A 15,432-nucleotide genomic window follows, 5' to 3' on the forward strand; every position below is an offset into this window, starting at 1 on the left:
GTTCCCACTATAATTTTCTTTATATAAGTAGGTGGTTTTTCTTCTCTTTGTTGTTGTTCTCGGTGACTAAGTAGAGGGGGTTAATAGGTGGCAGGTTAAAGAAAAAAGGGTAAAAGAACGACCTTGGATGTTATTCAGATCAGCTCCTGATTTAATTAGCTCTCTGTACAGGACATTAACATGATAATTACGTAGTTCCAATTTAGATAATCATTCCTTTTATTATTCCCATTTTGAAGCAAAATAAAATGTTAAAATCTTTTGACACATCATCATTTTCTAGAAACATTCTTTTTACCTGCTCTGTGCTCTTTAACTCTCCCTTCATTCATTATTTCAGAAATGCCTGAGTTCCTTTTACCGATCATCAATTGTGGTGTTTCCCCACCCCTTATTTCTGATAGTTCCTAGCTTTGGCCCCTTCCTCTTTGGGAAGTCAAGGTGACTTCTATTCCTAATCAGTGTTGTTCAGTGTGGCTGAACGCCTCTGGCAAAGGTCACAACAAGTAACCTGATTATTAACATTTTCTCGGCTGGGAGGGGAGGCAAGCACAGGTGGTGAGAGCCTAACCTATATGAGGGGAGAACAGATCAGGGTGTGAGAGGGACCCATTTCAATGGGTAGCAACATGGCTGTGTGGTTTGGGGTCTGGGAACAGCCCAAGGTGGTCGTGGCCCCTCCTATCAGGATGGTCAGCCCGGCCTGTTTACTTCTCCTTCAGTCAGTCAGTCCCTCTAGAGCCCCACCATTCTGTAAGCCCCACCTCCCCAGACTCTCTGCAGGCAGCAATAAACAGATCAATCTGAACCTTGAAAAATCGGTCTAGACCAGCAAAGATGCATGCAAATCACTTCTGACCCTAAAGCATCAGAGAATACAGGCATACTTTTAAAAAAGAACATTAGATCATCTACCTACCTTTCCGAAAGCTAAAGCATCTTTTGATTCTTCTGTATGTAGTTTTAGGGATGAAAGGAGAAGATGTTAAGGCACCTGAGGGGCGGCCTCCCATGTTCCGGTCTTCAGGCATCCTACAGGCCCGAAGTGCAGCCAGTCCCAGCTTCCTTTAAGACCCGCCTTGGGAGGATACCCCACAGCCACTCCTCATGTTTGTTTGTCAGTCTTTAAGTGCTGACTCCTACAACTCATAGGTTTTATCCTCCACGTCCTGAAACAGGGGTACGTTGCCCCCTCTCATTTACTTCTTTTTGGCAAAAAAAAAAAACAAAAAAAAAAAAACCACAAAACACACTTCCTTTTTTCTTGCCTAATCCAGAAAGTGTTTAAGGTTTTTCTTTTCTTTGTTTTTTTAAATTTCTGCAGACATTCCAAAATATCACAGCAGAAAGAACCGCAGCAAGCAAGCTGCGTCTCCCAAGCAAACAGCAGGATTTTTTTTTTTTTTAATTTTTTATTAAGGACTGTCTTCTCAGCTGGAACTGGGGGCACTGAGATCCTTCTGGAAAGGTCAGCAAACAGCCATGTGCAAGGGGGCAGAGCCACAATGACAAAAAGGACACTGAGAAATGCCTCGGGACTGTCCTTGCTCCTTTCCTCCGAGCTACAGGGAAGGCAAATAATGGCACCTCCTCCAGAAAGCAGCACTTTGGTGCATGACGGATTCTGTTCAGAGGGCTCCCCTATTCCTTTTAGAGTACCCCCTCATCCTTGGACGCTCTCTGCGGGCTTCTCCTCCCCTTTCCCTTCCTTCTTCTTCAAACTCCGGGGGCTCCGGAGGGAATCGCCACGTCAGAACAGTCAAGTGCTGATTCCTGGAGACTCCTTGGGTGCTCTGAGGAGGCAGCTCTGCGGGGAGCCTCTCCCCTCCGCCCGCCGGCTCCCTTTTCTCAATGAGAGCTGGGCTGGGCGGGAGCTGGCAGGGCTGCGGCTGCCTCGTCACCAGGGCTGGGCTGCTGCTGCCTTCCTGCCCGCTGGTCACATGCAGCAGGTGCAGTCACAACAGTGTGCGGGGAGGAGGGGGAGGGCCACCCTGCTGCGGGTGTGAACCCCTTTTTCTTCCTTTGACTTGGAGTTCAATTCCTGGCTCTCCTCTGTGCTGCACCTTTCCAGCCGGCTGCATCATTCCCTCCAGAAACCCAACAGCACCAAGCCACCCCCACGTGGGCAATGCATTTGCCCCTTCCTTCCTGCATCTATTCTCTTCCCACACAAGGTTTTTAAAAAGCTTGCTCTGTCATTCAGTCTATTTGTGAGTGCTGATTTAAATGCTCAAGCCACCAAAACATGGGATGTGTATGTATTTGTGAAAGAGGAAATATTCTAAATGCAGTGACAAAAAAAACCTGCAGGTATAACCACAGAACAACTCCATGCATATGCATGCACATTTATATATAAGTATATTTCTCTGGTTACGGTTTGAAAACGAATCCTGTTTGCAACTTTCTCCCCTGCTCTTGTATGCACCCTCTGCACCCAGCCCGCAGGTCTGCCAACCTTCTGGTCCCACTCACTGAGCATTGACTCCTGGGTTAATCATTCAACCACCTGGCGGTTCCAGGTGCAGATTTGGAATGCCAGTGTTTTAACCCCAGCTGACCCCCCAGGCCTCTGTGCTCCTTCCTAGCCATTCAGCGGGAGCTTTTTCCCAAAAATTGAGAGGAGTGCTAATGAGACACTCCCTTTAGAAAATCATTACTCCACGCCCAGGTAGGAATACTTTTTCACTACAGGGATCATTCTTAGTTATTCATGCCTTATGGTACAAACATTGTTCTCAGCTCTGTATCTCAGCGTGTGGCTAGGAAAATAGGAAGTCACAGAGAAAAGCACAGTATGACCAAGACAGTGGCAGGGCTGGGCCTGGAGGGGCCCTGGCCCAGGGAACGTGTTGCTGACCTCAGCACTGGCAGGAGAGAGCTTGTGGAATCACAGGTCTGGAACTGGAGTGAATCCTAGTAAAAACCCTGTTATCCAATTTTCTTATTTCACAAATGAGGGAACTAAAGGTGGGGGTCATTTAGCCAAGACCACACAGCCGGTCTGTGTCAGAGGCCGGACCACAGTGCCTCTTAGTTAACCTTGCTGGCCTGCACGCCAATGATTCCTTATGAGGATTATCCACATTCAGCAGTTTTACTGCCTTGGTGGGTCTCTGACTCCACTCTTTTCAGAAGAGACAGACATATACAGGAAGAGCCTGGTTTTATTGGTAAAGTTAGGCTAGTGGTCGGCAAACTCATTAGTCAACAGAGCCACGTATCAACAGTACAATGATTGAAATTTCTTTTGAGAGCCAAATTTTTAAAACTTAAACTTCTTCTAACGCCACTTCTTCAAAATAGACTTGCCCACGCTGTGGTATTTTGTGGAAAAGCCACACTCAAGGGGCCAAAGAGCAGCATGTGGCTCACGAGCCACAGTTTGCCTACCACGGAGTTAGGCTAATCACATAGATCTCACTCCCCAGACCCTGAGTGAGGCATTTCCATATACCTTGCTTCAAAAACCATTGAAAAGAAACCCAGTGTACAACAAAGATAAACAAACAACACCCCTAAACTTTACCATAGCTACATCAATGTTTTGACATCCCAACTTTGGGATTTGATTGTCAGGCGGAAATGATGTGCCTGTCTTGTTAACAGCCATCCCAGTTTCTGGGAGATTGCAAGCAAATCTCACAAAGTGGAGGCGTCTATGTTCAATTCCAAACTTTGCTACCAGGGTAGGTCGCTAAGAGATACCACCCATTCCACTGGTTTCTCTTTCCCCATCTGGTTAGTTGTTGTCTACGTTTTCCTTATTTAACAAAAGGGAAAGCTCTACATTTTATGATTTTCATTTCACAGCTTTTAATTTCTAGAGATTGAAAGCTAGGTAAGCTCCCCAGGCTTCTCCTCGATTTTTATTAAATGTCTATTATTGGAGTGGCAAGGGAGGGAATATTTTACATGTACAGGATATGCAACCTGAACAAAGATAAGCTTGGATGCCTCATGAAAAATCTTTAACTTTTTAAAAATGCAGTTTGTGAACCTGCAATACAGACAATAAAATGCCCTCTCTGTAACAGACATTTAATATATATCCAAAGGTAGTATCCAAAAATCAATAAACCAGGGAGACAGGTCACCTTCCAAACACCATTTAATCAGTGAGGACACCAATCTTTGTGTGGTGTGGGGGAAGGAGTTCGAAAGTCAAAGAAGTCTTCATTTAGGATTAAAGGGACATAGGCTCCATAAAGAGATAAGAGGGGAAATGTATTCTCTTATGTAAGGTATTCCTGGCAAAACCCTTTAAAAGAGCTTTATTGAGTTTCACTCACATGTCATATATTTTCCCATTTAAAGTTCACAATTAGAGGGCTCTTAGTATACGCTCACAGACATATGAAACCATCATCACAGTTAATTTTAGAAAATGTCATTACCTCCAGGAAAGATACCACATCTTTGGCTATTTCTCCCCTACCACCCCCTTATTCTCCCATCCCAGCCCTAAGCAGCCACTAATCTCTTTTCTGTCTCTATACTTAGATTTCCCAGTTCTATATTTAACATGAATGGAATAATATGATATTTGTTCTTTTGTGCCTAGCTTCCTTCACTTAGCATCATAGTGTTTTCAAGGTTCCTTCATGTTATAGCAAGTGTCAGTACCTCATTCTGGCTGAATAATAATCTACTCTACGGATGTTAGTACATTTTAATGATCTACTGTCTGGTGATGAAAATTTGAGTGTTTTTACTTTTCAGTTATTAGGAATAATGCTGCTCTAACTATTCATGTACAAGTTTTCTGAAGGACATAGGTTTTCATTTCTTCTGAGAGAAATAAAATGTTGGGTCCTATTGTAACTATGTTAAATCAATTGAGGAATTGATAGGCTTTTTCAAAGCAGCTGCATGATTTTACATGTCCGTCAGCAATGTAGGAGGGTTTTGATTTTTACACATCCTTGCCAATACTTATTATTGGATTTTTGGATTCTAGCAAATCCTAGTGGGTGTGAAGTGGTATACTATGGTGGTGTAGATTTGCAGTTTCCTGATGATTAATAACTGCATACCACCTTTGGATTGAGCATCTTTTCATGTTCTTATTGATCATTCATAATTTTCCTTGGAGAAATGTGTATTTAAATTCTTTGTCCATTTTTTTCTTTTTTAAAAACTATCCTCAATATATCTTATTGATTTTTTACATAGAGGAAAGGAGAAGGATAGAGAGTTAAAAACATCGATGAGAGAGAAGCATCCATCAGCTACTTCCCTCACACCCCCCACCAGAGATGTGCCCACAACAAAGGTACTTGCCCTTGACCGAAACCAAAGCTGGGACCCTTCAGTCCCCAGACCGATGGTATATTCAGTGAGCCAAACTGGCTAGGGCAAGATTCTTTGTCCATTTTTAATTGAGTCAAATTAGGTCTGAAACTTGATTTGTCTTAAATTATTGAGTTATAAATTTTCATTATACAATTTGGATACAATTTATAATTTGAAAATACTACCATTCTATGGGTTCTTTTTCCATTTTCTTTTTTAGAAAGTATATTATTATTGATTTCAGAGAGGAAGGAAAGGGGAGAGAGAGAGAGAGAAACATCAATGATAAGAGAGAATCATTGATTGGCTGCCTCCTGCACACCCCCTACTGGGGATCCAGCCCACAACTTAGGCATGTGCCCTTGACTGGAATCAAATCTAAGACTCTTCAGTCTGCAGGTTGATGCTCTACCTACTGAGCCAAAACAGCCAGGGCTTTTTTCATTTTCTTGATGGTGTCAATTCAGGTATTTTTGAAGGACTTGATAAACTTTATTCATTCAAATTATCACACTTAAAAATGTTTTTGTTTTTAATATAGTAAAGAATATATTATTAATAACGCATGGATCTGTAATTGTGTTTTTGTTGTTGGTTTGTTTGTTTTTTACTCCTACAGTAGAAGTAAGAGATCACACTATTGGGTATAAAAGCAGGAGGAAGCTCACAATTCAGGAGACCTGGGTTTTCTCCCTGGTTCTGTTATTCCCAGAGTGCCACTTGCCAAGTTAGTCCTCTACCCTAGGTCTTACTGATCTAAGCCATAAAATATGGGGTTGAACTAAAGCAGTGTTTCTAAAATATTCTTAGTGAGTAGGGAACTTATTTTCAATTAAATGTTAAGTGAAACCCTAATATGTAAGATAAGTGGGTTTTCAGTTATATAAATTTATTATTTGAAACTTGAATTTATAATATTTCTATATAATTCAGTCAATGAGCTTAGGGGGACGATACTGATGCAAACATTTGAGACCTATGAATATGGGTGTTAGTTGGAATCACTGTTAAGATTTAGTTCAGTTCTATACTCTGTATTAACTTCAGAAAAATTCCGATGTTTAGGTAAATCACAAAGGATTTCTTGCAAATTGAATGAGTGCTTTAAAAGCTTGCTTTGCAATCTTATGATAATCTTCAATTAAACAAAGAGGACATAAGATTTATTTTTGGTGCATTGTTTCTGTGATAAATACTCTATGCCAAAATGTCTCTTTTGAAAAGTAAATCTGAATCAAGCATTCACGAATAAAGTATATAAGCCAATCATCTACAAGAATATACCTTCCAGGTTCATAAATTTAAATACTCATTTATAGCTTTTGCCCAGTCCCATTGGGATCATTTCTGATACTCTTGGGCTGATAGGGCCTCTTATGGTCACTGATTTGGTAAAGCTTGCTGACTCTCATTCATTTTTCTTGAGAAAAGGATAGACAGAAAAAGAGGAAAGGGAGAAAACAGCACACTTGATGGAAATAATCCCTAACCTCAACAAAGATACCTCCTTCAGCAGATATTAAGAATTCTCCTGAACTAAGACACCCAGAAATCTCATAACAGAGGGTCTCCTGTTTTGAAGGTAGACAAATCCTCAGGCTCCCCACAAACCCATAACCCTGGAGGTACCAGCAAACCTCTAGCAGTGAAGTATGGGTTTCACATGGATAGTCATGTGCAGAGTCCTCTGATAAGGCACTGGGGTAGGGATCTCAGCCCCATAGTCCTTTTTGAATGTTTTTCATAGTTGCTCACCAGATATTTTAGTATATAAATAGGGTGGCCATATAAGTTGTCACCCAAGTTGAGACACTGTGAGAGTGAAAGGTAATACTATCAATCATTAGCCTGGGACAACAGTTGTAAAACAGGCTGTTGCCAGGCAAACTGGGGTGAAAGGTCATTCTGGTTAGGAACCAAGCTATCCCCAACTGAAGATAGTACTAAAAAACAAACAATTTTTATGTATCACCAATCTGGCAAAATATCAACATGTCTTCAATGAATCTTTACTATTTTAACCTGAACCTAACTTTTTAATTTTTAAATGAAGCCTTTGAAATTTTTCTAAGATGTAAAGTGGTTAGTCAGCCTAAGGAGCCTCTGCTATGTTAAGGTAGAAAATCACTTCTGAATGCAGGGTACTGACCATACATAAGGGGATACAAAACAAATATGGAAACTGTAATTGTTTTACTAAATATGGATTATTTAATACAATTTGTTTAAACTACAGCAATATAAAATAATTAGTCTGTACATTCTTGGAAACACATGTCGGTTATAGATGAATATTTTGGGGTTTTTATTTTATTGGTTCCATTTTCTAAATGTTTAAATAATTTTCCTATCCATATTGCTCTATTTTATATTCCTTGACACAGACAAAGATCATTTCTGTCACCCTTCCTTCCTTCTTTTAGTTCTATTCATAGCATCATTTTGTTCATTCTTCATATGGTTATTCTTCATATGGTAAACTCTCAACCCTATATTAATTAAGATATTTTTTTACAAACTTATTATCAAATCCACAAACACTTCCCTGATTACAAAGCATTTTTTTTATCCCCATATTCATCAGATCTTCATTCAAAGCGTTGTCATTCCTTTGTTATGTTATTAAACATCTGGTGGTTGGGATCTCTTCTAAAGCTTTTAGTAATTTTTTTTTTTGGCCTCAAATCTACATGTTCTTAGCTAATCTACTTTGATGGTATCAGTCTCATAACTATTTATTGTTAGTGAAATAAAAGAATAAAAATAGAATCCCTCTTTATAATCCAAGATATTCATGGAAGGTTGGTTATTAATGATAATGCCTCAATGAAACTTTCAGTAGTTACTTAGATACGTGTTTAGCCATAACATAAAATAGTTTACTATTGATTTTAACATTTATCCTTTTGAAAATAGGAGCTAATAGTAATATTAGCTGGAGGAAAGGATGAACAGGTTTGGTCTACTCTTCCATTTTTCCATATCTTAAAAATATACTCACCTCCTCCAAAAGGTCCCCATATGACTCGGCGAATGGACTTCACCCAGTCTTCCATATCATTCTGGGTGCTCGCCATGAGGAGGTAGCTCTCATGATTTGCTGTCATCCGTTCTCGATCGCCTCCTGTAAGAAGATAGTCACACATGAGAGTGTGCTCAGCTGAAGATTCCCCATCAGCAGTCTCATAGGGAGTTCCTTACACACAGACAAAGGCAGCCAGCACTAGGTTCTACGCAATGAATTGGACATTTTTATCATGATTTCAACGTGGGGGGAAAGGGGAACACGATTAAAAAGGAAAGACTCTTATGTTTCCAAGGGAAAGCTGGAAAACAAATACCACTCCCCAAACAAAGCCTGCCTTTTTGTCCTAGCAACAACCCATAGGCCTGCATTAACTCATAAGCCAATCTCGGCACACTGCACTGCTGAAAAGGGAGAAACAGCAAAAGCAAAATGAAAGATGGGAATGAGATCAGCAGAGCCTGGGGTTTTGTCTGAAGCAAGTGCATGCACAGTGAGGCCACCAGCCCAGCATGGGTGAGCTGGGGAGTTCTAGGAAGCAAAAGAGCCACATGAAAAACTTTTGACCCCAAAGTCCTCCTCTATCACTCTGCCCTGGCAGGAAAGCCTTCCCCCGAGAACATACCTTCAGGAGGGCACACAAAGAGAAGAGGAGATACAATGCTGGCCAGTCACAAGGCCAAACCAGTGCCCCCAACCCTATGGACCCCCCTCTTAAGAGTGAGACTTAGAAAACCCCAGTGGTGCCTCCATGCGAAAGGTTGGTGGATGGAACACCATTTATTTTTATTTTTATTTTTATTTTTTAAATATATATTTTATTGATTTTTTACAGAGAGGAAGGGAGAGAGATAGAGAGCTAGAAACGTCGATGAGAGAGAAACATCGACCAGCTGCCTCTTGCACACCCCCTACTGGGGATGTGCCCTCAACCAATGTACATGCCCTTGACCAGAATCGAACCTGGGACCTTTCAGTCCGCAGACCAACGCTCTACCGTTGAGCCAAACCGGTTTCGGCAATGGATCACCATTTAATTTTCACTAAATGTTGCAAAATGTGCAGTCTTGGGGTGAATTGATTCATGTCCAAGTGCTGTGTTTTGTTAAGACTGCTGCTGTTTGTTTATATTAAGATGCATCTCATTACCTATAGACTCCAATTTACAACACTGCCTTTTCTTTCACATCCAGTCTATTTTCTACATAGCTCGGAAAGCTATAGGCATTTGAGTTTGTGACCTCTGAATTCTATACAAATGCCCTAGGTTAAGAAATACAACTATTTTACCACTGCTGCAAATTTATAGAACAAGTGAAAGGTTAGAAAAGTGAAATAACCTTAAACCAACCAAAGAAACAATTACATTGGCATTTTACATTTTAATACCACTGGGTGGAAATGGGAGAGGGACCAAGGGGCATATCAAATAGGTTTCCTAATGTCTACAGGTCTCTGAAATAAACAAGACTAGCCATCTTATATTTTAAAGAAATCTCACTATTAAGGAAACAATGACATTCTTACACTTTTAGGTGTATGTTAGGTCAACCATCACTTTAACAACTTTTACCTGAAATAGCATAGGTTCAGGAATCAAAGAAAACCCTCCTAAATCAAGGTCCAATAGCTCAGTTGGTTAGAATATTATCCCCATACACTAAGGTTGTGGGTTCAATCCCCAGTCAAGGCCCATACAGGAATCAACTAATGAAAGCATAAATAATTGGAACAACAAATCGATCTTTCTCTCCCTTTACTCCTCTCTCTCTCTCAAATCAATAAATAGTAAGATATTTTAAAAAGAGGGAAAAAACTTGCTGAGATTGTAATTCTATCTTATATTAGCTGTTTGCCTTCTGGGAAATTATATAATTTCTGGAAATTCACTATCTAGAAATAATAATCCCTATATAATAACCTTTCATGAGAATTAAATGCAATAAAATAGAAATACCAGCACTGTGTTAAGCTAAAAGAGAAATTCTGTAAATATTAATTCAGTCTCATTTTACTGCCTCTCATCCCTAAAAATGCATAAAGGACATATTACACTTAATTTGAACTGAGAGATGTTATGTCTAGTAAGTGCTGGAGAACAATTTGTCAATAGTGCACATATACAGGGATTTTTAAAAGGTTACCTCTCTTTGATACAGAACAATACACACAAAATTGTCCTGTATATGTATGTAACTATGCCACACATTAGTATGCATATTCATGGTTGTATGCCATATAAAGCGGCAGAGAAAACAACTGAATGACAAAAAAAGGTGCTTCATTTAGCATGGCACAGAATTATAGATTTAGTTTGTATTCTGACTCACTTACACTACAGCACTGGGCCAAAAAAAAAAAAAAAATTACCATTTGAAGTGAGAATATTTTAATTATTCTCTTTGCCAGAAGGATGGCTGGCAATTCGGACAGCAATATCCTGCTGTGTCACTCCCAGCCCAGGCAGCAGCAGCCCTGGTAATGAGAGTGAGTGACAGCGGCTGCAGTCTCTGCCTAAAAGCAGAGAAAAAAGGAGAATGATGAGCACAACTGGCCATTATCCCCTGACTTTTCATGTGATTCTCTCTCTCTGCAGGTGGTGCTGTGTGTCTCACCCTAAAGCTCACTTAGACTGCCAATCACAGGTATGACAGCCCATCTGTGAATTTCCCTCATGGATATAGAGCTTCAAGCCCTAATGCATTAGCAAGAGCAGGGGAAAGACTTTTTCTATTAATCTCAGTGAGAATGCAGACTCATTGGTAAGAAGGCCATGAAAACAACTGGAGGCATTTATATAGATATAAACTAGATATCCTGTACTTAAAATATGTGATTTCTAACTGGAGATGCTATCTGTTCTAATTCATAACCCTTCAGTTCTAAAGGCCTGCTACTGGTACTGCACCTTACAATGCAGGGGGCTCGAAAACAGCTTATTATTAAATGCATGGTTAAATAAATGAATAAACTCAATATTGACTTTCAACCATGTGAATCAAGTTTTACTCTTGGTTAATCCTTTATGGGGGTTAATGACCCATTTAACCATTGTGAATCTCAAATTCTTTCCAAAGGTAAAGCTTTAAAAAGCAGCCTTGAGATTTATCACTGGAGGGAGTGTAATTGTCATCTTCGATCCACATGTATGTATGTATCTGTATTTATGTCTATATTATAGCCATTATACACTCTCCATTCTTAAATTCTGCTTCAACATAAATTCCTATGTAGTTTTATTTTTATTTTAATACTGCTTTCTATGAAAGTGGATTGTACACACTTTAATGGGTACAATATATTGGTAAATTATATACAACTTTTAGATATTAACTCAGATTGGTAGCAATGCTTTGGTGGTAGTGTTAATACTTTAAGCATTTGTGATTTGAAGTTAACTAAATAGGTTTTACCATTTAATTTTACTTGTTTATGTATGTAAGTGAAAGGATTTGTACATTTCATTGGGATCTTCTGTATATTTGGATTAGATATAAAATTTTCTTTCCCAGAAATAAAACATATTCTCTGAAATAAAATAAATAATTGACATGTTTGATTTTGCAAAAATGTAAAGAAAATTAAAAAAAGTTTCATGAATGTAGTAGACTAAGAAAAAGCTTAATCTAAAATTAAAAGGCAGGCTAAAGAAAATTACATTAAAATAAAAGCACAGTTAATTAAAAACAGGAATACAAATATCCATTTATCATATGAATAATTACAAAATAATATTTTAAAAATAGTTTTTGATAAACAACTTTGCAAATAATTTTTTATTATTATTTGTTTTAATCCTCACTCAAGTATATGTTTTTATTGAGTTTTAGAGAGAAAAGAAGGGGAAAGAGAAACATTGATGTGAGAAACATCAAACCTGCACCCTAGGTATGTACCTTGACAGGAATCAAACCTGTAACCATTTGATGCATGGAGTAATGTTCCAACCAATTGAGACACTGGATCATGGATGCAAAGACTTTAAAAAAAATTAAGACAGGTATTGGAAATGGTGTTCCAACATACGTACTCATTGTTTATAAGAGTATGAATAATATTCCTTATGATGCAGTCACAAAATTAGGGTTTTGAAGAATATTTATTAATATGAGGTTTAATTACACAAAAGGAAGTATACAAATTTTACATATGTACTATCTCAATTTTCATATCAGTAGACAGCCAGATAAATAAGATACTAGATTGAAATACACAATAATGTCAATAATGGTTACCTCTAAATGTTAGGATTAGAAAACTTTTTTTCTCTTCTTTTGATCTTTTCTGCATTCTCCAGATATTGATCCATTTGTTGTTACATAGCACAGGTGCTATTACAGATGTTCTATCATATATTATTTTATTATCATAGAAATTATTGAAAATAATAAATTATAGAAATCATAGTAAAAAATGCACTAATAAAAAAAAAAAAGCCAGCATGAGCTGAAGATAATTACCATTAACCTCACTGTTGCCTAAGATGACTCACTGTGAACTCTCACTAATTTTCCTCTCACCTTCTCTCTCCCCCATACTGACCAAGAGCATCTCCCCAAAGAAAGATTTGGAACAAGAGACCGGTGTTGCTCAAGGTGCAGATGACACCAGGTAACTAGGACCTCCTCAGTAAAAGAGAGACTGCTACTATTCTGTGCATTACCTTTCTTAAAAAATACATATCCAACTAAATGTTTTATTGAATTTATTGTGTAGGAATTTCCAAAAAATAGTCACCAAAACAGTTTTGTTATTTTTTCCTAATGAAAAATTACTGTAAATTGTCAAAATTATGAAGTAAAAAGCCAAACAATTACTTAAAAGTGATGTATTTGTATGTGTACCATCTGAGTAAACAAACCTTTAAAGAGATGCAGAAAATTATTTGTCTGTATTTGAATTTTAAAACAAGTTGTTCAAGGGAAACTGTGGTCATAGGCATTTGGGTTCCTTTCCAAACAGTTCATGAACAGACCTGAGGATATTTCAGCGAATACCTCTGATCCTGTTAATAATTTCAAGGGTGAACTGTTTCCTCATTCCCAGGTACAAATCAGGTTAAAACCAGACCTATTATACTCTCAGTTTTATTATAGTTAAGAGAAAAATATTTCAATGTTCTAAGTTGGGTTATTAATTTTCACTCATACAACTACAAAGTCTTTTTTTTTATTTTTATTGAAGCATTATTTTTCTCAAAACTTAGTTTAGGTCTTTGTTGGCAGGAGAACTGTAATGATAAATTACAAGATATAAAGTAAATTCTGAAGCATATCAGTAGAAAATTGCCGAGATGGAAAAAAATGCAACTTTCCTTTTATGGAAACCGATACTTGGAAAACAATCAGTTACATGAAATTGTAAGCTTCTATAGATACTATCACTTCTTAATAAATAATAACAATGAAAATAATAAAACAGCAAGGGCAGAGAAAAAATGGGTGTCACATTCAATATCATATTTATTTTTTCATATTGTTTTGACTATTATAGATATATTGTTATCTGAAAATTAATAATGTTGGTATGTTTTCTTAATTAAAATTTTTTCAAGTATTTCTTCCTCAAATGTTAATTTCAAAAATATCAGAAGGGCAAAATTTCAGTGCAATCCAATTCATTTAATACAGAAAAGTTGCATTACTCTAAAATTAGAATTTCAGCATTTTAAAATCCCTAAACTAGAATATGAGAATAAAGGACCCAGTGGCATTAATAACTATTCTGTTTATATTTTGTACTCAGTACCACACACTAAACAGATTACTTAATATCATTTTGCATTATAATAAAATTAATGCTACATTTAATTTAATCAGTACTTTATAATACTGTTTTACATATTTCTATAACTCCTATAGTAGTTCATAATCTCTTTGTAAGAAGAAATCATACTATAATATATAGCTAACTTATGTTTAAGGTGAAAGTAGCTATATAATGTTACATTTGTACATATATATAAATGCACACTTATTAACCAGTTATATATTGATGAGCACTTATTAATTATGGTAGATTTCTAATAATTAAATTTAGAAATAATTTTGTTTTTGGGAATCCATCTACTTGGCTATAGACAGAGAAAGCACTGAACTAAAAATTCTATACTATACTAGTTATTTCTGATTGCCTTACCTCAAATTTCACTATAAAAAAAATCCAAAGATGTGAGCAAAAGTTCTTTCTGGATCAAATTATAGAAACGTATATGTGCTTATAAAGAAAGTAGAGGTCCAGTGCATGAATTTGTGCACAGGAGGGGTATGTCCCTCAACCAGGCCTTCACCCTCTCCAAACCAGGACTGCCTGATCCTACATCGGCAGTCAGACATCCCTCTCATAATCCAGGACCACTGGCTCCTAACCACTCACCTGCCTGCTTGACTAATGCCCCCAACTTCTCTCTCTTGCCAGCCTGGTTGCCCCCAATGGCCCTCACCTGCCTGCCTGATCTCACTAACTGCCCTCCCCTGCAGGCCTGTCACCCCCAATTGCCCTCCCCTGACAGCCTGATCTCACTCCCAATTGCAGCCCTGCCAGCCTGATCTCTCCCCTAACTGCTTTTCCCTGATGGCCAGTTTGCCCCCAACTGCCTCTGCCTTGGCCTCCACTACCATGGTTTTGTCCAGAAGGAAATCGGACATCAGAAAGATGGCCAGTTGACCTAGTCTAATTATCATATTACCCTTTCATTAGTATAGATACTGGAAAATTACTAAGAATTAGGACAATAAAACCAGATCCTTCAAGTTAAAATTAGTCATTGACTATCTGAGAGATCCTTCATCTTTAATTGAGGGTAACAACACCTGTATCATAGCTTTTTTATGAATTAATTGAATAAAAAATACCACAAAATATGTTGAATAGTGCTTGGAATATAGGATGCTCTGCTCAGATTATTATTGACATGCATAATAATGTTAATCCCCTAAAATTTTAATATATTAAATATTTGTCATTTGAAGTCCTTAAAATTCAGGAAGATAGATTACCTTTGGGCAAATATTCTGAATATATTTGTAAAGAAAACCTCCCTTTAAAAAAAAAAGTATATTTCTGTTTTGATTTCAGAGAGGAAGGAAGTGAAAGAGATAGAAACATCAATA

The 15,432-nt window shown here is 37.8% G+C and overlaps 1 protein-coding gene across 6 annotated transcripts in view; it reads right to left on the reverse strand.

The window, feature by feature from the left end:
* Nucleotides 1-15,432, reverse strand: part of ARHGAP24 (Rho GTPase activating protein 24) — a 431,485-nt gene that overhangs the window by 42,611 nt on the left and 373,442 nt on the right. For 5 of the 6 annotated variants that reach the window (XM_036411559.2, XM_036411552.2, XM_045571040.1 and 2 more), the window contains one exon: nucleotides 8,297-8,419. In XM_036411559.2, coding sequence (XP_036267452.1) covers nucleotides 8,297-8,419 — 123 coding nt within the window. Of the gene's footprint in view, nucleotides 1-919; nucleotides 2,085-8,296; nucleotides 8,420-15,432 lie in introns of those variants that run through there. The other variant, XM_036411568.2, reaches the window with a different exon arrangement.

The sequence above is a fragment of the Pipistrellus kuhlii genome, unplaced genomic scaffold (genome assembly GCF_014108245.1).
Source record: "Pipistrellus kuhlii isolate mPipKuh1 unplaced genomic scaffold, mPipKuh1.p scaffold_m20_p_1, whole genome shotgun sequence".
Lineage (NCBI taxonomy): Eukaryota > Metazoa > Chordata > Mammalia > Chiroptera > Vespertilionidae > Pipistrellus > Pipistrellus kuhlii.